Below are 24,142 nucleotides of genomic sequence, written 5' to 3'. Positions count from 1 at the left end.
CAAATACAGCAAGAGGTGGTTATTGTCATTCTGTATGTACAGAAGCCCGCCATCGGGGCCACTGTACGTTACGGCGGGCCACGGTCGGAGCCACGGTATACAAAGGGGCCGTTTTGTTCTGCGTGTGTGCCGATTTGAAAGGCGTCTCAATTTTCCTCGGGAGAATTCAACAAGAGTCTCAATTTTGGCTGGGGTCTTCTAGGCGCACCTAATTATTTTGCACCATCACATTTATGTAATCAAGAGATGGCCCTCTTGGTGGTAAGGCTTTCTGTCTAGTGTTTTAATGAACTTTGAGAGCTAGTACTTATGTTGATCTGAAAGGAAAATATATGTAAACCACAAACTAACACCAAAATATGGGAACCCTTGCAAACCTTTGATTTTGGTTTGTTTATTTTTTTGTGCCCCACACAAAGACAAAATAGTGGTATTTAGATTGCAGGGTCGATTAATAAAGCTAGATCCAAAATATGTACACTTCAGTGCATTCGGAGAGTATTCAGACCCATTAACTTCTTTAACATTTTCTTACGTTACAGACTTATTCTAAAATGGATTAAATTAATTTGTTTCCTTATCAATCTACACACAAAACTCCATAATGACAAATACATTTTTTGGGACATTTTTGCAAAGAAAAACTAAAACTGAAATATGACATTTTCAGACCCTTTACTTAGTACTTTGTTGAAGCACCTTCGTCAGCGATTAAAGCGTTGAGTCTTCTTGGGTATGACACTACAAGCTTGGCACACCTGTATTTTGGTGGTTTCTCCCATTCTTCTCTGCAGATCCTCTCAAGCTCTGCCACGTTGGATGGGGAGTGTTGCTGCACAGCTATTTTCATGTCTCTCCAGAGATGTTCGGTTGTGTCCTCAAGTCCGGGCTCTGGCTGGGCCACTCAAAGACATTCAGAGACTTGTTGCGAAGCCACTCCTGCATTGTCTTAGCTGTGTGCCAAGAAGGTGAACCTTCGACCCAGTCTGATGTCCTGAGTGCTCTGGAGCAGGTTTTCATCAAGGATCTCTCTGTACTTTGCTCCGTTCCTCTTTCCCTCAAACCTAACTAGTCTACCAGTCCCTGCCGCTGAAAAACATTCCCACAACATGATGCTGCCACCACCACGCTTCACCGTAAGGATGGTACCAGGTTTCCTCCAGACATACATTGCATTCTTGGTCACCTCCCTGACCAAGGCCCTTCTCCCCCGATTGCTCAATTTGGCTGGGTGGCCAGCTCTAGAAAGATGCTTTGGTGGTTCCAAACTCAAACCATTTAAAAATGACAGAGGCCACTGTATTCTTGGGGACCTTCAATGCTGCAAAACATTTTTGGTACCCTTCCCCAGATCTGTGCCTCGACACAATGCTGTCTTGGAGCTCTACGTACAATTCATTCGACCTCATGGCTTGGTTTTTGCTCTGACATGCATTGTCAACTGTGGGACCTTTTATAGAAAAGTGTGTGCCTTTACAAATTTTTATTTTTTATTTTTTTTATTTTACCTTTATTTAACCAGGCAAGTCAGTTAAGAACAAATTCTTATTTTCAATGACGGCCTGGGAACAGTGGGTTAACTGCCTGTTCAGGGGCAGAACGACAGATTTGTACCTTGTCAGCTCGGGGGTTTGAACTCGCAACCTTCCGGTTACTAGTCCAACGGACATTAATGAAGTTGTAGAAACATCTCAAGGATGATAGATGGAAACAGGATGCACCTGAGCTCAATTTCGATTCTCATAGCAAAGGGTCTGAGTAATTATGTAATAAAGTTTATTTTTTATTTTTATGCATTTGCTTTGTAATTATGGGGGATTTGAGAATAAGGCTGTAACATAACAAAATGTGGAAAAAGTCAAGGGGTCTCAATACTTTCCGAATGCACTGTATGTTGATAAACACTGGCATATGAACTTTCAAACTAACAAAAATACGCACTAAATTTCCAATATACCGACGGCGGCTTCTAAGGCAAATTACCTTCAAACTAGGCAGAGAGCCTATAGCTTGTCATTAAGTACTGTAACTCACACAACTGAGTTTTGCAGAGCTCTGGGTGTACGTCACTCCAGCTTAAGCTGTCTCGAGAATGAGGGCCTGAAAGGTTTATGAGCCTGGGCTGTAGCGATGATATCCAAACATGTATCTAAACAGTTATTTGGTCAATTAAACTTTACATTTCCTCAATATCACTATCAATACTTCTCAATAGTTTTCATATCAATGGCTAATACATAATACATTTTCACAATATCTCAGCATAATATTGTAGGATTATTATTATTTGTAGTTGTATTATTAACTATTATCATTTTTGCATTCGTTTATCCAACACAATTCATTCATTGGCAGTGAGTATGCCTACGGGTCGGCGATAACATATAACTTCAATTCTTTAATAGGCCTAAACAATGTTACAATTTCGTTCTCTCCTCTCGTGCTTGACCTTTTATAACTAATGTGAGACATTGACAGTAGGAAGGTGTTTGAAATCAGTAGCATATGTGACTGGTAGTAGGATATACTGTAAATATAAACATGGCTAAACAGTTACTGGTATTAGGAATATATAAATACTTGGTAATATCGCAATGGTAATATATACATGTAAACAGTATACATTAAATTATAATGATCTTTAGCAGGATAAATACTAATGGTAACGGCAATCAATAATCAATGGACAGCAGCTTAATGGAATAATACATCTAATCAAAAATCATTTTAACTGCAGCGTATGTTGTGTCTGAGTGGGTATGGACGTGGATGGGCATAGAGTCAGTGTGGATAGTCTGTGGGAGAGGGAGAGCAGTAGATGTTAGCCATATAGCAGTCTTATAGCAGTCCAGGGGAATACGCTGTTTAGGGTTCTGTTTGTCTGAGCCTTGATGCACCGGTACTGCCTGCCGGATGGGAGCGTGGAGAACTGTCCATTTCTCGGGGGGATGGAATCTGGCAATTTTTCAGGCCTTTCTCAGACACCACCTGGCATGTACGTCCTGAATGGCTGGGAACTCGCCACCAATGATGCGTGGGGCCAGTTGCCATACCAGATGGTGATACAACCAGCTGGGGGCCAAGCCACATTTTTTCAGCCTCCTGAGGGAGAAGAGTTGTTGCCGTGCCTTTTTCATGACTGTTCTGGTGTGAGAGGACCATGTAAAGTCTTCAGTGATGTGGACACAGAGGAACTTGAAGCTCTTCTCCACTGTGGCTCTGTCAATGTCAACACACCCCTGAGAGGCCCCTGTGTTGAGAGTCCGCATGGTGGAGGTGTTGCCTACTCTCACCACCTGGGGTCGGCCCATCAGAAAGTCCAGGATCCAGTTGCAGAGGGAGATGTTCAGTCTCAGGGTACCACGCTCGGTGACGAACTTTGATGACACAACTGTAGTCTAGCTGTAGTCAACAAACATAATTTTCACATGGTAGAGGGCAGTGTTGAGTGCAATTGAGATTGCATAGTCTGTAGATCTGTTGGGGCGGTATGCACATTTGAGTGAGGTGATGTTCCATGCTTTCAAAGCATTTCAGGATTACAAATATTAGTGCTACAGGGTGGTAGTCATTGTTGCAGGTAGCCTTAGAGTTATTGGGAACAGGAATGATGGTGGTCAGCTTGAGACATGTGGGGATTAAAGACTGGGACAAGGAGAGGTTGAAAAATGACTGTGAAGATGCCTGCCAGCTGGTCTGTGCAGGCTCTGAGAACGCACCCTGGAATACCATCAGTATGTGTTGACCAGATTAAAAACCTTACTCACGTCGACCTCGGAGAGCGAGATCACCCTGTCCTCTGGGATGGCGGGGACCCTCGTGCATGGTACAGACACGTCATTGGATAGATCACGGCTAGGTCCACCTTTGTAATCCTTAATAGACTGTTGCCCCTGCCACATGCGCCGAACGTCGGTGCCGGTGTAATAGCATTCCACTTTCTCCGTATATTGTCCTTTTGCGTGTTGATGGTTCTGTGAAGAATCATAGCAGGACATCTTATAAGTGTTCATGTCCTCGGCCATAGCCTCTAAGTTTGTTGCAATAGCCCTGTGTATGGTAGATCGTTCCTTTAGTTTAGCACATAGTTTAACACATACCTCAGTGTTAATCTAGGGCTGTTGATTGCTACTTACAGCTATTTTCACTAACATATACAGTACACTCTAATCTTAATTCCTACCCTCAGATGTCCAGACTAACCCATCTTTCCCAGTACACTACAATTTTACTATGTAATTTTGCAATATATCAATATATCCTTCTATTTTACTGTGATGTGTTACACGGTCCTTGAACAATCAGAGCTGCTTTAGGCCTATATGCAAATAGTCATTGCCGTATAAAGATTTGTGCCTTCACTTTGAATTGGTCTGTGTTTGCAGCATGAGTAGATGTACTTGTTTTGAGATCAAAACGAGAGCTGCATGTGTACATTTGTTCATAAATGAGTGTCTTGAAGTAATGATGGACTGCTGTTTCTCTTTGCTTATTTGAAATGTTCTTGCCATAATATGGACATGGTCTTTTACCAAATAGGGCTATCTTCTGTATAACACCCCTACCTTGTCACAATACAACTGATTGGCTCAAACGCATTAAAACTTTTAACAAGGCACACCTGTTAATTGAAATGCATTCCAAGTGACTACCTCCTGAAGCTGGTTGAGATAATGCCAAGCGTGTGCAAAGCTGTCATCAAGGCGAAGGGTGGCTACATTGAAGAATCTTGAATATAGAATATATATTTGATTTGTTTAACACTTTTTTGCTTACTACATGATTCCATATGTGTTATTTCATAGTTTTGATGTCTTCAATATTATTCTACAATGTAGAAAATAATAACAATAATTAAAAACCCTTGAATGAGTATGTGTGTCCACACTTTTGACTGGTACTGTATATACACACAAAAGTAAGTGAATTTGGCTTTTTCAGCCATACCATTGCTGACAGGTGTATAAAATCAAGCACACAGCCATTCAATCTCCATAGACAAACATTGGCAATAGAATGGCCTTACTGAAGAGCTCAGTGACTTTCAAAGTGGCACCGTCATAGTATGCCACCTCTCCAACAAGTCAGTTTGTCAAGCTTCTGCCCTGCTAGAGCTGCCACGATCAACTGTAAGTGCTGTTATTGTGAAGTGGAAATGTCTAGGAGCAATAGCGGCTCAGCCGCAAAGTAGCAGGCCACACAAGCTCACAGAACTGGATCACCAAGTGCTGACACTCCCTGTCCGAATGCATAGTGCCAACTGTAAAGTTTGGTAGAGGAGGAATAATGGTCTGGGGCTGTTTTTCATGGTTCAGGCTAGGCCCCTTAGTTCCAGTGAAGGGAAATCGTTACACTACAGCATACAATTGCATTCTAGACAATTCTGTGCTTCCAACTTTGTGGCAACAGGAAAGGGGAATGCCCTTTCCTGTTTCAGGAAAGCAAGTCCATACATAAATGGTTTGCTGAGATCGATGTGGAATAACTTGACTGGAATGCACAGAGCCCTGACATCAACCTGATCAAACACTTTTGGGATGAATTAGAACGCCGACTGCGAGCCAAGCCTAATCGCCCAACATCAGTGCCGACCTCACCAATGCTCTTCTGGCTAAATGGAAGCAAGTCCCCACAGCAACGTTCCATCATCTAGTGGAAAGCCTTCACAGAAGAGTGGAGGTTGTTATAGCAGCAAAGGGTGGACACACTCCATATTAATGCCCATGTTTTTGGAATGAGATGTTCAACGAGCAGTTGTCCACATACTTTTGGTCATGTAGTGTTTTTTTTTCATGTGTGTTTTGTACAATAAACAAAAAACATACATAGAAAAAAACTATAAACAACTTAACATTTACAAACATTTCCACAAACATGATTGACATCACCCTTGCTCAGTCCCACATTCTCACCGTATCCACACCCAATGATGTTTCTAATACTTGTAAGAACCTGCCCCATATGATTTCAAATTGTGTAATGTTGTTTCTGTCTTTAGCCAGATTTCTTTCAATATTTAAATAATAAAGCATTTGATTCTTCCATTTTTATTCATGATGGATTATCATTTGACTACCAGTATTTATGTAATAGCTTCTTCATCAACTCTCATGCAGTGAAGTTGCCAAACCTCTCAACCTTAAGCGAAACTGATACATTGAAGTATTTATACCAATCATTTTCGTCTGTGCTGTTTTTGGTGCATGTCAATGGAGTGCAATGTGCAACATGATGGGTGATCACCAATGTGCATACGCACGCGCGTGCACACTCACAAAAATGAGTGAGGTTTGAAGAAATTACATTTAAGTGGAGTGGTAGCCAGACCGGCTGTGGAAGGAATGACGGCCTCTGATTGCACCTTGCGATAAATTAATCCTCATTGTGTTGTTGCAGGTAGTACCTCAGGAAATGGCAGAGAATTGCTTCTGGATCAAAGTCAAAGAGGAGAAGTTTGAGAACCAAGACCTCTTTGCCCAGCTCTCCCTCAGCTTTTCCTCCAGGACCAAAGGTAAGCAGGCCCCATTAGGCCTCTCCCCTCTTTTACTAATGAATATATATATACACACACACACACACTCTTTGTTTGGCCACCCGGCTCTGGGAAACCAAGTGGCTTTCATCTCCAGACACTTTAAGAAACAATTTGTCTCTGTGAAATGTTGATTATCGTTAAAACCATCCTCCTTTTCTTGTGTCTTTGAACAATCCGGCTGTGGATGGTTGTGTGTTGAAATCTCTGAGCCAATTAACGGTTCCACTGCTGTTGCTGCTGCACTGTGTTTGTGTGTCAGGGTTTCGAAGCTGGAGATACAGTAGGGATTCTTTCTATTTGTTGAGTGACTTTCAGTGTGTGTGTGTGTGTGTGTGTGTGTGTGTGGGTGTGTATGGGTGTGTGTGTGTGTGCACGTGATGAAAATGACTCCCACACAATTCTTGCAAAAAAAGTTAAATGTTATTGCATTTCTCTGTGTATGTGTATTTATATGCATGTGTATGACTGAACTGAGGACAGTCACGCTTGACTTGGCACAGCCTTTTCCAGTCCAGTCGATGCTCCTCCAAAGGGAGACCCAGTGAAGGAAGCTCTGGGAGTTTATCTTCTCAGTTTGTTTCTGAGATACACATCCAGACTACCTAACTTGCTGATGAATAACACAAGCCGAAGGAAAGCTAGTTTGTGTTTTGAGGGAGAGGGTGTGTTGTGGTGTAGTCCTCCCATGACAATACCAGTGTTTTCCAGCTCTCTTGACATGTGTATGTAATGTGTACACACTCTTGTAATTCCTCCCCAAGTGGGAGCGTAGGGGTAACCTCTGTCATACAGAACTGGAATCACAGCTCTTCTCTGAGTTGGTGGGTGTGATGACTTCCAGGGTTGAGATCAATTCCAATTTACTTTTGAAGTGGAAAATGTATGTTGAGTCAAATTCAAATTTTGTTTTTCAAGTAATGTAATTGGAATTTAATTAGACTGTTTGGACTCAAAATGCAATGTTCAATATTTGTACATTTCCCAGTTAATGGAATGAATGCACATAGTCTAAAATTTTACTGTAGGATTTGTTTTTAATCACTTCAATCTTATTTCCTATATTTCTAGTATAGCTATGCAATCTGAACAATGACATGATCAGCCTGAAACCCTGAGGGAATTTAATTAAAATGGGTATTTGTGGAATTGTTGGGGAAAATATTGAATTGGGAATTTAATTATTGGAATTGACCTAACATTGAAATTATTTATTATTTCTGAATTCTAAGACTGACCTATAATTTTAATTGAATTAAATGGAATTTACAGGGAGAGAGAATTGAATGAGAAATTCATTTGTGAAATTGACCCCAATCCTGATGACTGTCCGTGTCTCCTCACAGTCTTGTCAGGACACAAGCCAGACTGTAGGCATCTTTCCTCTCCTCTCTTCTCTGCTCCTCCTCTCCGCTCCTACTCTACTCCTCTCCCCTCCTCTCCTCCTTTCCTCTCCTCTCCCCTGACGACTACATAACAAAACAAATCTCTCTGGTGCTCTATGAAATAAACAGCAATGTAGCCCTGAAGCTGGGATGTGATTGGTTGGCACAATGCAGATGGAGAGAATAATAGCGGGAACGAGGGAGCAAATTTAGCTGGGCTTAATGAAGCAAAGGGTAAAGGCCAAGAGCCATGTCACTGCTCTCTCTGCAGGAGAGACGACAAGACACAGGCTGAATCCCAAATCACCCCCTTCCTCTTGCCCCTCCATTGATACATTTACCCGCACCACCGCCATTTGCACAAGTGTCCCAAAGCTGAGGGAGTGAAAATTATCGAGGGCGTAGGGGCTAATTAGTCCCTCAGATAGCCACTTTGACTGAGGTTGCAGGCATCAGAGCCAGGTGCTATCCCTGACACGCACTGCAATATGTTTGTGCAATTTCATACAAAAGAATGGATAGGCGTGCCTAATTATATGCATTGTGCATTTGTTTGTCTTATTTCCAGACTTGACACATTTAATTAAATGTTTAACTGTGACTGAGGTTTATATCTTTTAAAACAATTTGTTAATTTGATTTTCATGCTCACATTTAAAAGTGGAACATGAATTGCGTCATTCAAGTCTGGAGTCTGTCCCTAAGTTGATTGATCCCATCACCACTCTTTGGAATTCAACCTCTGAGTTTCGTCAGCAACACATGACAACGGAGGGCCCTCAGAGCGTGTTGGTAGGGGCGAGGGTGTAGTTTGGGAGTGTTTTTGCTTTGGTCTCTACCATTTGCTTTATTTTTAACGTGGCATCAGCAAGGGAGGAAGAGATCACAAGAACATAACACGCAGACAAGGAAACCATAGCGTTCCGGTGGAGAAACACGGTTACTAATTAACACCAGCAATAATTAATAGTAGCTTTTGTGTGCTGTACTTGTCTGTTCTTTCAGAAGTGTAATTCCTATCCATTTTCACCTCGGACAAACAAGGGATACAGATCCTGCAAAAAAAAATATAATACTACTTATTAATACATGATTATGCAATATTTATTACTGTATTCCATTTTCTTTTAATTGGCATTTTCTCTTTAATCTACATTCTTATAGTTGTTATGTTTCCTTTATTTGCGTTCTATAGGTCCCAGAGTAACTCTGCTTTACATTTATTTTCAGTGTCTTTTTCAAATTGAAATTCTTCCTCATACATGTAACAGTCGGGTTCTATAGGTAAGCTCTGTGGTCCCTCAGGCAGCTTGGAAAGATTTAGCTGGATCCCTATCAATTACGCCCGCAGCATGTTCACTGATTCAGCTCTTTTCCCCTCTATTGTTGAAACAGAACATGATACACTCATGAATTAAAACAATGCTGTTTAATGTTTGATATCCTGAGTACCATTCTCTTTTTTCTTTTTAAGACAAAGTTAAAAGCGGGTGAAAACGCCTTTGACGTGCGATGGTATCGCGGAGGGGAGCAATAGTATTTTGCAAAAAACGATATGCAGCCATCCTTAAAAAAAAAAAAAAAAAAACTTTTTTTTAACCTTCACTTTACAATGGGAATCATTCAAACTCATGAGATCTAAGAATGCCTTAGAGTAAGATGTGCTTTAACATTTTACTGTTATTGCAGCCTTTGTCAAAGAGCCTGACCCCATTTCTATACTGACTATTCATCTTTGGATTCCCAGAAGCACAGCCTTGACAATAACACGTGACACACATTTTTGCTGGTTGAGCTTCCTGTACCAGATGGAGAGTATTATGTGAGGTGAGGTGATGCTTGGGAAGGCAAATTAGTTCACAAGACCTCACCGTCTAACCATATTACCAAAGACTATAAATCCTCCCAGCAAACCTACCAAACAAGTTCCTACTCGAAACCAACTTAATATATCTGGAAAATTGCAACCTTTTATTCATCTGGTGAAAAGTTTGGCCAGCCCTCAATTTTGTTGATTTTTCTCGTACTCTTTCTTTTTCTCTCCACCCCCCCCCCCCCCCCCCCCCCCCATTTTGGTTGGATTATTTATAACTAAAGCACGCTTCATTATGAAAGATGAGGCAAACAGGTGTAAATGTGTTCCCTAGAACCTGGAACTGCCTTGGGAAAATGGTGCAAAAAGGCTTCTGTTTAACTCGCCGTTCCTCGGGAGTCACACTTGTTACTCACATTGTCTGAAAACAACACGAGCCGTGCCATTTAATTGGTTTTAACAAGAAAGGGGAAACCATAATCAACAGGGATTTACAGCTTTGCTTCTAGCCTCTTTAGATGATCAGAATCCTACTGTATTTCCAATTATGGCTACCTTTCTGCAGTAACAGCCAACATCCCAGCGACAACGCTTGAAGCCAGCAGTGTTGTCTGAGGGGTCTGCTGGAAGCAGAGTTGCTGAATATAAGGTCTAGCCTGTTCACATTGCTTTAAATTTCATTTACTCACCGAAACTGTAGATGTTTGCCTGATTGCGGAGATGGTAATGCGTTGGCCGATTATCCTTTGGATTCTAAGGCCCATCTTCACCTCTGTGGATCGACCTGATCTCCCAAGGAAGAGGAAGGGAAGTGATACTTTGTACAGCCAGGTCACCCACTGTACCTGTGCCCTCATAACCTGCTAAGTAGACCCTTATCGCCCATCATCTCCTACCAAGAATGAGAGAGTGGAGGTCAATAATTGTCCACCCCCATCAAAGCTGCTGCCCCCAAACAACCCCTTCTCTCTGCCAGGCCAGACCTTGCTGCAACACTGGGGGAAATGTGTCCACTAGGGTCTATTTGTTCTGACTTATTTAAATCGGCTCCGGAGAGCAGAGCAACTCCTCACGTCATTGTATTGCTATTTGGTTTCCCTTGTAGAACTGGTAGTTTGGCCTTTCCCTCCTCCCTCACTCATTCTTCCCTTCCCTCTATCATTCTCTCTTTTCTTTACCCCCGAGTCCCTTCACTTGGTGGTATCAATCAGCGGTTCTGCCTGTGTTCAGCTCCTGGGATCAAATCAGATGTACTTGTGGTTTGAGCGCCTAGCATGGCCTGCTGCATTTGAAAAGCAATTCTGTCGGCCAGGCTTTTCAGTTCTGTTTGAAATAAGATTGATGTTGGCAAACTTCTTCAACCTGCGCTCTCCTAATAGCGTTTCTCCATTGCCAACAGCGCCTGCTACACACACAGAGGGCATATGCCTTGATGTAATGATGACATGTGTTTGAGGCTTCCGACTGTTCTGAGAAGCTTTTAATCAGTGTGTGGCAGCAACAAAACTAAGAGAGTGAAACCATCCTGAACAAAACAACTAAAGTAGCATAACACTTAATGGCAACCCTGGTCTACTGCACACGTGTCAAACTCATTCCACAGAGGGATGAGTGTCTGCGGGTTTTCCGCTCCTCCCTTGTACTTGATTCATGAATTAAGGTTATTAATTAGTAAAGAACTCCCCTCACCTGATTGTCTAGGTCATAATTGAAAGGAAAAAACAAAAACTTTCAGACACTAGGCCCTCCATGGAATGATTTTGACACCACTGGTCAACTGTATTGCAAAGTTTGTCAATATTGATACATATTTTTCAGCATATGCATTATTCCGTGTAAAAACACCTTATTTGTACAAAACAGAAATATGACTATAAATATTCAACTTATTTAAGAAGGTTGATGGAGAAAAGGCTTGGCCTCGCTACTTGTCTCTTGCATCATTTTCCCCCAATCCTACTGCACTTCTTAATCTCTAGTGTAGTGTAGCATAGAGTGGATCGATGGCTGTGTACACTAAGTGGTCTGTGAGTAGGGGTCCCTCCTTATTCCGCTACACTAGCAGTTCTACTGATAAACCTAATGAAGATGTATGTAAATAATTGGGTTGTTAGCTGGCCCAGCCATAATTATCGGGGAGGAGCCTGGCGGCTGCGCTCGACCCCTCTGATCAAGTTCACCGGCCCCTCCCTCTCCCAGCATGCTTCTATGTTAATGATGGCGAGGCTGCTAATGAGCCCGGCACTCCATCCAGTGCCCACCCGCGGAGGCCAGGGAGAGAGAGTGTCATGGTCTACAGGTCGAGAAATGACTGTTTGGGTTCAGCCAAGCTATTAAAATCCCCTCTGAACTTAATTAAACTAAGGTCTTAGATTTTTTTTTTTTAAGTGTGTTCACAAGGAAACTGTCGTTGATGGAGGCTCGCTGTGAATTTCTTCTCTGATGGACATTTGCAGTAGAAGTGTCTTAACATCATCACAGATGTGCAATGGTGTTTCCAATTTGATAAACATTAATTTACAATTGCAGGGAGAAAGAAAAGCGATGTTGACAATGAATTTGCCTGCCAACCCAACACACTCCAAACTGTGAAACCCATGCTCCAGCCAAAATCACAGAAGGTTATTGTTTTGTGTAATATCTCTGCGTGTGTGGGTATATTACCAATTTTGTGCAGAGTTTGTCCTGCTAACCCTCTCCCTCTTCTATTATCCACCTCTGCTCTGGTGTCCTGCTCTCTCTTAGCTTTAGCAATAATGCCCAATTCCCATTTCCAGAAAGCAAGCCTGCATTAATGCTTCTAAAGGTCAGCTCTAAACCCCAGAGTCCTGAAGACAACTCTGGCCGGAGCTCCACCATTTATCATCCAGGATTTGATCATATCCCTCAGCTCTCCTCCCAACCAGATTCATCTCCCATTAGAACGTTGTCGCTCCCGCCATTGCCGATGCACACAAACACTAGCTGAGCCACAAACCCTGCTACAAAGCCCTCGCAGTGGGATGGTAATAACCCTGCTGCAGCGCTGGTAATGATGGAATCAGCGTGGGTTTAGGCGGCTCCCTGACTGCCCTAATAAGTTCCCTAATAACTTTGTTACACCCAGGCTGACCCAGTACCCTGATCAAAGGTGCTCACGCGTGGCAAAGGCTCCTCCGAGGATATCAAGCCTCCCTTCAAACTTTGCTGCAGTATTTCTAAACAGGAACGGCGGCTTCCGTCAACTGTGAGGCCCATGTCCAGTAGCCGCACACACAGTCAGACTCCCCTGGCGAGCTATAATAGGCAATGCCAGTGCTGTTATCTATTGGGCTGTTGCTTCAAATCAGGAAAGGGGGCTTCCGCCAAGTCACAAAGGTCCCTGTCCAGTAACCGCACGCACACACAAACTCCCCATCCCCTGAGGAGAATGGCCAAAATGGGTAGTACCTCTGGTTCACTATTGGACTTTTGCTTCAGGGTTACCCAGCAACAATGGGAATCATACAATGCATCTATTGTAGTTGAGCTATATATTACCCTCTCAGACAAAATATTAGACTTATAATTGTGAAGGAAGTACCACTTTTCATCCCATCGACTCCAGACGACTAGATGATAATTGTAACCCTTTGATAAGCCGGTTACTGAGCGAAGCGACACATCCCTTGACCGTCATGAGAATGTGTGTCTCCTTAGATAATGTAATAAAAGCTGCTGGCCAATGAGTCAGATGCTCTGTTCCATAGACAATATGCTCGTGCCCAGTCTAGATCAGATTAACAGCAAAGCATGGGAGTACGATGATAAAGGAATCGTTTGCTAACCGCTGTGTTGAAGATGTTGGGCACAGGGGTTTGATTGTGATGGTTCACGGTGCCTCCTTGAGGATGAGGTTGTTTATTGCCAGAGCTGCCCAAGTCTTTATGTTTCTCCTCCCTTCCCTTCTCTCTCTCGAAATCACCATCCTGTCCCCCCTTGCACCGCTCCAGAAACCCGCTCATCCTTGGACCTCTCATTTACCATCTGGAGTTGAGGTTGCCCAGTCTCATAGACACGCACGCACACTCTCTCACGGCAGTGCTCTTGCCCAAACAAGATCACAAGTGAGTTTGGCGTACACTTCTTTGATAAACCACCACACTTTGTGCAAAAGGAGAGGTTTGCTTCTTCCCCTGCCAAAATGTGTGGCTAAACCAAGACCCCATGCATGCTCCATTGAATTTGGAGATGCACATAATTATATTCTTCAAAAGTGCCTTGCAGATAATCAAATGTGGTGTTAATGTGAAAAATCTGACTTCCAGGGCCTTCGTTGGCGCCTGATGACACGTTTCAGAATGGGAGCCATTTGTCTAATTGCTCTCGAGCGCCAGGACAATTTGTCTTAATAAAGCAAAATGCAACCCTATGCTAATTTCCCTCTGTTTGGGGGCAGCCATTTTCCTTACTCATCCTTCCACAGTTTTTATAAATTGCATATGAGTGAAATGAGCTCCTTAAATATTAATGGCTTGTAATTGGTTTATTGTACATTAGCTAGGCCGCAGGGGGTGACCTGGATCGAGAGGCGAGTCAAGGCGGCTGTTATTCCCAGCTCGTTCCTGACCGTTTTCCACTTCATATCGCCTCCCCGCAATGTCCCACTGACTTTAATCTTCTCTGCTCAGATGAGGGCTGTTTAAGACTGTTCTGGGTAACTACTGTATACTTTAACTTGTAAGCCTCCCCTCAACTCCAAATATTGGCCTGTTTAATAGCTGCCCTGCTAAGAGACTCCAACCTACTTCCTGCTAGCTTTATTTGCCTTCAGGTGTACTTTGCGTTGCAACATTCATCCAACAAGAAGTGCTGACTTTAATAACGTTTATGGTGCGTGGGTGTGCCTGTGCCTGTGCCTGTGCCTGTGCGTGTGCGTGTGCGTGTGTGTGTGTGTGTGTGTGTGTGTGTGTGTGTGTGTGTGTGTGTGTGTGTGCGTGTGCGCGTGCACGTGCACATTTGGTAAGTGAAGCCAGTCCATCAGACCTGGTCTTCTGCCTTCTTTAGTGTATTACAATAGACCTCAAATTGCCGGTCTGCATTCAAAGCTTTCCTCAAGAGGTCTGTCTATATTATCCAGGTATATGGGCTTTGTCCTGTCTAATGTTGCACAAGACAAGTCTCTACTTTGCAACAATCGCTCCCATTTTCTTAATACGTTCACTTGAAAGAGTTTACTTGTGCCATGGACTTGGCCTACTTAACCTCTTGCATACTAGGATGAATATTCTAGAGCATTTTAGAGCAAATTATGAACTGATTGGTTTCAAACAAGTACACATTATTTGTAAGAAAATAAATTTAGCAACTTTAGCTGAATTATTTCTGAAATCCACAAAAGACTGCAAAGGAACTCTACCAGTGGTTAAATTACAGTTTATCTCAGTGAGTGTATTTATATCAAATCAAATCAAATTTTATTTGTCACATACACATGGTTAGCAGATGTTAATGCGAGTGTAGAGAAATGCTTGTGCTTCTAGTTCCGACAATGCAGTAATAACCAACAAGTAATCTAGCTAACAATTCCAAAACTACTGTCTTGTACACAGTGTGAGGGGATAAAGAATATGTACATAAAGATATGAATGAGTGATGGTACAGAGCGGCATAGGCAAGATACAGTAGATGGTATTGAGTGCAGTATATACATATGAGATGAGTATGTAAACAAAGTGGCATAGTTAAAGTGGCTAGTGATACATGCATTACATAAAGATGCAGTAGATTATATAGAGTGCAGTATATACGTATACATATGGGATGAATAATGTAGGGTATGTAAACATTATATTAGGTAGCATTGTTTAAAGTGGCTAGTGATATATTTTACATAATTTCCCATCAATTCCCATTATTCATGTGGCTGGAGTTGAGTCAGTGTGTTGGCAGCAGCCACTCAATGTTAGTGGTGGCTGTTTAACAGTCTGATGGCCTTGAGATAGAAGCTGTTTTTCAGTCTCTCGGTCCCAGCTTTTATGCACCTGTGCTGACCTCGACTTCTGGATGATAGCTGGGTGAACAGGCAGTGGCTCGGGTGGTTGTGGTCCTTGATGATCTTTATGGCCTTCCTGTGACATCGGGTGGTGTAGGTGTCCTGGAGGGCAGGTCGTTTGCCCCCGGTGATGCGTTGTGCGGACCTCACTACCCTCTGGAGAGCCTTACGGTTGTGGGCGGAGCAGTTGCCGTACCAGGCGGTGATACAGCCCGACAGGATGCTCTCGATTGTGCATCTGTAGAAGTTTGTGAGTGCTTTTGGTGACAAGCCAAATTTCTTCAGCCTCCTGAGGTTGAAGAGGCGCTGCTGCGCCTTCTTCACGATGCTGTCTGTGTGGGTGGACAAATTCAGTTTGTCTGTGATGTGTACGCCGAGGAACTTAAAACTTACTACCCTCTCCACTACTGTTCCATCGATGTGGATAGGGAGTGTTCCCTCTGCTGTTTCCTGAAGTCCACAATCATCTCCTTAGTTTTGTTGACGTTGAGTGTGAGGTTATTTTCCTGACACCACACTCCGAGGGCCCTCACCTCCTCCCTGTAGGCCGTCTCGTCGTTGTTGGTAATCAAGCCTACCACTGTTGTGTCGTCCGCAAACTTGATGATTGAGTTGGAGGCGTGCGTGGCCACGCAGTCGTGGGTGAACAGGGAGTACAGGAGAGGGCTCAGAACGCACCCTTGTGGGGCCCCAGTGTTGAGGATCAGTGGGGTGGAGATGTTGTTGCCTACCCTCACCACCTGGGGGTGGCCCGTCAGGAAGTCCAGTACCCAGTTGCACAGGGCGGGGTCGAGACCCAGGGTCTCGAGCTTGATGACGAGTTTGGAGGGCACTATGGTGTTAAATGCCGAGCTGTAGTCAATGAACTGCATTCTCACATAGGTATTCCTCTTGTCCAGATGGGTTAGGGCAGTGTGCAGTGTGGTTGAGATTGCATCGTCTGTGGACCTATTTGGGCGGTAAGCAAATTGGAGTGGGTCTAGGGTGTCAGGTAGGGTGGAGGTGATATGGTCCTTGACTAGTCTCTCAATGCACTTCATGATGACAGAAGTGAGTGCTACGGGGGGCGGTAGTCGTTTAGCTCAGTTACCTTAGCTTTCTTGGGAACAGGAACAATGGTGGCCCTCTTGAAGCATGTGGGAACGGACTGGGATAGGGATTGATTGAATATGTCCGTAAACACACCAGCCAGCTGGTTTGCGCATGCTCTGAGGGCGCGGCTGGGGATGCCGTCTGGGCCTGCAGCCTTGCGAGGGTTGACACGTTTAAATGTTTTCCTCACGTCGGCTGCAGTGAAGGAGAGTCCGCATGTTTTAGTTACGGGCTGTGTCAGTGGCACTGTATTGTCCTCAAAGTGGGCAAAAAAGTTATTTAGTCTGCCTGGGAGCAAGACATCCTGGTCCGTGACGGGGCTGGTTTTCTTTTTGTAATCCGTGATTGACTGTAGACCCTGCCACATACCTCTTGTGTCTGAGCCGTTGAATTGAGATTCTACTTTGTCTCTATACTGACGCTTAGCTTGTTTGATTGCCTTGCGGAGGGAATAGTCACACTGTTTGTATTCGGTCATGTTTCCAGTCACCTTGCCCTGATTAAAAGCAGTGGTTTGCACTTTTTTTTTGCCATCAATTCACGGTTTCTGGTTTGGGAATGTTTTAATCGTTGCTATGGGAACAACATATTCAACGCACCTTCTAATGAACTCGCTCACCGAATCAGCGTATTCGTCAATGTTGTTGTCTGACGCAATACGAAACATATCCCAGTCCACGTGATGGAAGCAGTCTTGTGGAATCAGATTGGTCGGACCAGCGTTGAACAGACCTCAGCGCGGGAGCTTCTTGATTTAGTTTCTGTCTGTAGGCAGGGATCAACAAAATGGAGTCGTGGTCAGCTTTTCCGAAAGGAGAGCGGGGCAGGGCCTTATATGCGTCGCGGAAGTTAGAATAGCAATGATCCAAGGTTTTTCCAGCCCTGGTTGCGCAATCGATATGCTGATAAAATTTAGGGAGTCTTGTTTTCAGATTAGCCTTGTTAAAATCCCCAACTACAATGAATGCAGCCTCAGGATATATGGGTTCCAGTTTACAAAGAGTCAAATAAAGTTCGTTCAGAGCCATCGATGTGTCTGCTTGGGGGGGAATATATACGGCTGTGATTATAATCGAAGAGAATTCCCTTGGTGGATAATGCGGTCGACATTTGATTGTGAGGAATTCTAAATCAGGTGAACAGAAGGACTTGAGTTCCTGTATGTTGTTGTGTCCACACCACGTCACGTTAACCATGAAGCATACGCCCCCGCCCCTCTTCTTACCAGAAATATGTTTGTTTCTGTCGGCGCGATGCGTGGAGAAACCAGCTGGCTGCACCGACTCCGATAGCATCTCTCCAGTGAGCCATGTTTCCGTGAAGCAAAGAACGTTACAGTCTCTGATGTCCCTCTGGAATGCTACCCTTGCTCGGATTTCATCAACCTTGTTGTCAAGAGACTGGACATTGGCGAGAAGAATGCTAGGGAGTGGTGCACGATGTGCCCGTCTCCGGAGTCTGACCAGAAGACCGCTTCGTTTCCCCCTTTTACAAAGTTGTTTTTTTGGGTCGCCGGCTGTGATCCATTCCGTTGTCCTGGGTGAAAGGCAGAACACAGGATCCGCTTCGCGAAAGTCATATTCTTGGTCGTACTGATGGTGAGTTGACGCTGCTCTTATGTTCAGTAGTTCTTCTCGACTGTATGTAATGAAACCTAAGACGACCTGGGGTACCAATGTAAGAAATAACACGTAAAAAAACAAAAAACTGCATAGTTTCCTAGGAACGCGAAGCGATGCGGCCATCTCTGTCGGTGCCGGAAGTACATCTCGAGGCTCAATTCGAGGCTAGCTGAGTCACTTAAACTGGAGTACCTCCTCACCGTGATCATTACCAGTTCTTTGGTCATTTATAACGTTATGAATAAAGATCAGACTCCAAAATGTGGAGTATATGATACAGGTTAAGTGGTTGTAACTTGTCACTGATCTTAATAACTAATTAATTAAAATAAATCCATTTGAAGTGGTGGCATCAATTTAGCAGTGCCACTGCCATTTGAATATAGGGGAAACACTGATGGGTATTCAGGCACTGATATATTTTGTTTTACTATACCAATGCATGTTGTATATTCTCAGCTAGGCCTCTAACATGGTTTGTTTTTTTGACCCATTGTGGCGAGTGGTGTAGCGGTCAAAGGCACTGCATCTCAGTACTAGAGGTGTAACTACAGACCCTGGTTCGATTCCAGGCTGTTACACAACCGGACGTGATTGGGAGTCCCATAGGGCTGCACACAATTGGCCCAGCGTCGTCCGGGTTAGGGTTTTGTTGGGGTAGGCCACCATTGTAAATAAGAATTTGTTCTCAACTGACTTGCCTAGTTAAAAACAACTCAGCCACCTTTTGTATTTCATAATCTGTACTTAAATGTACACCGATTTCAGCATATCAGCGTGGTTACTGAAATGACAGCCAATAATTTGCCTGGATATTGTTTAATCTCAATTGGACACTTTTTTTCACTAACCCAAAACATATTGGATCCAATTGCAGGTTGACTCCTCTCATTTCCAAATCAAAAAGGTGCATAGAGGCCACGGCTCCCCCCGTCATCCCCTCTCCTCTGCACAATCCAGGCCCAGAGTTTGTGACATGTTATCATGTTAAATTTGTCTTTAGGGCTCTCGGGTGGAATTGGTTTGGGTCCACAAGTGCCCACAACAAGCCAAACTGCCTGGATAGGTATGGGGAGAGAGACCAGGGAGGAAGGAGCGAGGTGACAACAGGGGAAAAGTGTCTCCAGCCTAAGTGTCGGTCGGTGAGCCCTGGGTAAACAATCAGAGCGCACCGTGTTCAAGATGGTGCCTCTCTGAATATTAACAATGCTGACTTCTCCTAGCCAACAACCTGGCGAATGACTTAATAGTCGGAAAGTGCTTCTTCTCCAGAGCCAATGAGAACAGAAGAGAGACAAGAGAGGGAGAAGAGGAGGAGGGACTTGTAAGAGATGGCCGCTGTCTCTTTAATCAGAGATGGTGTTTCCAAAAGACAACCAACCTCTGAGGACAGAGAAGGAAAGAAATGTGTGAGAATTGAAGAGAAAGAAATGGGAAGAAAAGACTGAGTGCGAGATGGAGAGAGATGGAGAGGTGTATGACAGAGAGAGCCATTTTAACCTGTACCCTCACTGTCCAGAAGACTGGGTAGCTCGGCACAGAACGTGCATGCTCTCTCCACTGCACTTTTAACAGATTCCCTTCGGGGCGCACAGGCCGCTACACTGATTGCTGTGATCCCTCCCTCCTCTCTCTTTCTTTCTCTCCCTTCACATACCACAGCTGTTTCAATCACTCAGTCTGAATGCTTGGGAGAGTTCTCTTTCATTCGACCTGATATGTCTCCTCTGAATTCCCTCCTTGCTGGTGATGGAAGGATGGACTCACTTACAGAAAAGAGAGCTGTTTTTAAAACCGGTGACATTTTCTTTTTTCAACTTTTCTTTTAATATGCCACATATCCTCAATAGCTCCCCAAAGCATTCTGACAGCCCAGTATCTCCCCTTTCTTTTTGACTGGCGATTATTTATTTATTTTTTACTTCACACCTTCCTTGATTTTCAGCCATGTGTAGATGGTGACGCATTTTAATGGTGCAAGGTGAAGAGATTAAAATAAGTTGGGTTATATGTCTTTGCATATAACAGGATAACAGGGATGGCTGGTTATAGAATCCCGTAAACCGACAAGTGATGAATGAAAGCACAGCCGGCCCCAAGTGAGTCTCCTGTAAACGGGAGCCGTTATTTTAATGTTTCGGGACATTTTTTTTAATAACTTTGTCCCTTTCTTTAGAGCTGTAAACAAACACTAAGGGATCATGGCGAGTGAGGCCCCTCGGGGCAGCGTGGAGCTGATGTGAAGCCGTTTCCTCACAGATGCAACCACTGCCCAACTTTTTCCCAGCTCGTCTGCCGCAGTGGGTGTCGCTAAATCCCTCCCACCGTGGGGGTGAGGGGGTTGCAATTCAAGGAAGCGTTTCATCATTTCTCCTGACTGAGTCTAACACTCTGACCCTCAGCTAATCGCTAGCTGCAGCCTTAGTCAAATCACCGGTGACATACCCCCTACATGTGGTAATGTTCCGCTGGATGTGAGTCCAGTTTGCCCTGCTCATCCTATGGTCGGAGACTGCTTAGTAGGTAAGCTGCAGTATCCTTTTTTTGAAGACCGGAGTCCAGACACTCCATCTGTGGCATGTCGGTTTGACTGCTAAGTGAATTTGCATTAAAGGTAATGGCTGCACTCTTGCACACTCTCCCTCTCTTCCTTCCTCTCTTCCATACAGTTATTCCTCTGGTTTAAAGGGATACATCGGGATTCAGACAGACTCATAGTGTCCATGAATTAATCTGACTCTGGGAAAGTAGATAAAGGGCTTCATTACCAAAATCCCAAAACATCATTTTAAGGTGAATCCATTTATTAACCTTTCGGAGGCCACAGGCATCTCTGAGATAAAACACACACCTCTGACGCCACCGTTAAGAGAAATGAATCGCCCACCACTGATATGCCTTGATTTCATTTTAATCACACTTCTCAGAAAACCACACCACTGAATTAATATTTAATCTCCAAACCAAGATAGAGACGTATTGCTTAATTTATTTTTCAGTGGTATTGAAATACACGTTACTGGCTGAATAGCAGCTGCCCACTCAGCATCCCACTTTTACCTTGTGAAAATATGTCAAATTGAAGCTCACTTTTTCTTATTTCTTTTCAGTATATATCATATAGTTGTCACTGTTTGCAGTGGAAATAAAGATGTAGAGGAGCACTATTCTACTGGCTTGAATTGAGTATCATCCACCTCTACCTGAACTGTTATTGAGTCTGACTTACACGGCGGTACACTATATGTCTTTAGTCGCTAGGGCTTGTGTTGAGTTTGGGATGGAGGAATCAATGCTATATGTTGTGTTTGCTGTGTTGTTTGCCATTGCACAGGGCTGTATTAGTGCTTGATTCTTGGAGAGCAGTGCTGCAGCAGTGGCATATCATTACCCAGGCCTCTCATCCACTCTCTGCAGCTGTTCACCCCTCTGTGCAAAGGTCACCAAGGTGAAGTCAATCCACAGATCACGGTAGACTCAATTAGAGGGAGAATGTACACACACTTGCAAACAAGCACATACACGAATGCACACACACACCATCAACAGCGGGCATATCCCCTCCCTTACCTAACAATCTGATCGATCGAGAGCAATTTATCCCAGGGAAACGCCATACATCTTTTACACATCCTGCTACGGCCGTATCCATAATTGACGATTGGAAGTGCCCGGCTCCCCAGCGATGCAATTAAAACTCCCGTGGCTCACCTAGCAGGACATTACTCTGCCCCTGACATGCTGCCCATGAGGATTGGACTGGACACCCAGGGCCAAACAATAACTGGCCAACAACACACCCTTGTGGTTCTCCACAACACCAGTTTTCTTGCTGCGGTTAGAGAAAACTGAAAGAAACAGAAGCTTCCAGCTGCTTTCTCCCAGAGTTGTAATGGCCTGGGTGGATTGCAGGCGGTCATGAGAGCTGATTGGCCGGAAGCAGAAGAGAGGGCCGTTTTAATGCTCCGAGGTTAATTGTTTGTGCTTTCAGGGTTTCAGCTCGTCTTACAGTATTGGCAGTAGCTAGGCACTAGAACGAGGGCATGGGGATGTGCCAAGCGATGATGAGCTAACGCCGTAGTAGATGATTTTGCAGAGCATATTATGCCCCCCCCACGCCACCACGTCGGAGGGCTCGGTATGTTCATTAAAGACGTAAGAGCCGAGGCTGGGGCTAAACTTAAGCCGAGGCTGAGGCAAATCTGTAATGAACCCTCTCTCTCAACGCTTCATTACCCACTGTTGTCTTACACTGGTGCTGGCATATTTATCCACCCTCCTCCTCTACTCTTCGCTACACCAGACTGGTCATTGGCACTCGGTCACTGGTGTGTGTATGTGTGTATATCTTAGTGTGTGTGTGTTCATGAGGGCTCCTGGTGATGTGTAATTAACACAAAGGCAAACATCCCCAATGGTTGACATTATGCTGAACGCATTAGACACAGTGGTGCCCAGGAGAGTGTGTGTGTGTGTTTGCGTGTGTGTGGTCACCCGCCGCCATCCACTACCCGTCCCCCTCGGATCGGTCGGCACCCCAACAGGCTGGCAGGTTTTGGTCTGCCTACATACACACACACACACACACACACACGCACACACATACAAAACACACGTAGACACACAACTGACTACAGGTCCAATACTGATAAACACATGCTGGGGAGATTATTAATGCCCCTAGTGATGAACAGACTGGAGCATTGTGTGTGAAATGTTAGCTTCCTGTCAAATCCAATGTTGTGGCCCCCTGGGCATTCTGATACATGGTTGGAGACAGGTATGCTAAGATACCGACATAACATTTCAGGTAGAACAAAAAGGACGAAGGTAAGAGAAATAGCTTAATTTAAAAGCATACCTACCATACATCAGTTATGGCAGAATTAAATAAAATGACAATATTTAGTCACAATATACTCCGCCATATGCAGGCTTTCCAGTTATAAAGAGGCTATAGCATGAATTCCACTGCGTTTTTGAAGAAGTGGGTGTTAGTGAGCCCCCCCCCAAAGGTCGCTGTGAGTTTGTCGACTGCAGTCTTCCTCCACTAAGCCCCATGGACACAAGTCTCCCTCTCTCTCTTTCTCCCATAACCACCCCCACCGTACAGGCATGTGGTGATGCAGCGGTCCCCATGGTAACCAGAGCTTGCTATAGTCCACAACGCTTGCTCGGGCTACCAAAAGTGTTTGCCATTGCTGTGGGGTGTAGGAGGCAATTGAGGGGAAGTGGCAGTCTGTCTACTGTGTTGCGCCATTTCTTTTGATGGCATTTTGAGGTGTGTGTATGTGTTTGGAGGGCGATGACGAGAGGGATGGATAGAGGGAGGGAGGGAAGGAGAGAGGGAGAGCAAATGAAAGAGAGAGAGCAAAAGAAAGAGAGCAAAAGAGAGAGAGATACAGCAAAAGAGATTGAGAAGCAGAGATGGGGAGAAAACACTTGAAGAGCAGTATTATTGGAGATGAAGGCATAGATACAAATGTGATGTGATAACTACACCAGCCGAGACAGTTATGGCTGCTTATGTAAATTAACATGTTCCCAGGCAGATAAGATTTGTACATACAGTGCCACACTTCCATCAAGTTATTGGAAAGTGAGGAGCAGTGAGATTTCTAAATTAGCTCGCCTCGGTGGCAACATGCCACTTTGCAAGTTATTACTGTGATTTCATACCTCATA

At 44.1% G+C, this 24,142-nt stretch overlaps 1 protein-coding gene across 7 annotated transcripts in view; it reads left to right on the top strand.

The window, feature by feature from the left end:
* LOC110505192 (protein diaphanous homolog 2) overlaps window positions 1–24,142 on the top strand; it is a 648,044-nt gene that overhangs the window by 231,215 nt on the left and 392,687 nt on the right. For all 7 annotated transcript variants that reach the window (XM_021584239.2, XM_021584242.2, XM_036969763.1 and 4 more), the window contains one exon: window positions 6,397–6,511. In XM_021584239.2, the coding sequence (XP_021439914.2) occupies window positions 6,397–6,511 (115 nt within the window). The remainder of the gene's footprint in view (window positions 1–6,396; window positions 6,512–24,142) is intronic.

This window comes from Oncorhynchus mykiss, chromosome 31, assembly GCF_013265735.2.
Source record: "Oncorhynchus mykiss isolate Arlee chromosome 31, USDA_OmykA_1.1, whole genome shotgun sequence".
Taxonomy (NCBI): domain Eukaryota; kingdom Metazoa; phylum Chordata; class Actinopteri; order Salmoniformes; family Salmonidae; genus Oncorhynchus; species Oncorhynchus mykiss.
The sequence above is the reverse complement of the archived record's forward strand: the minus strand, read 5'-3'. Positions and strand labels throughout refer to the sequence as shown.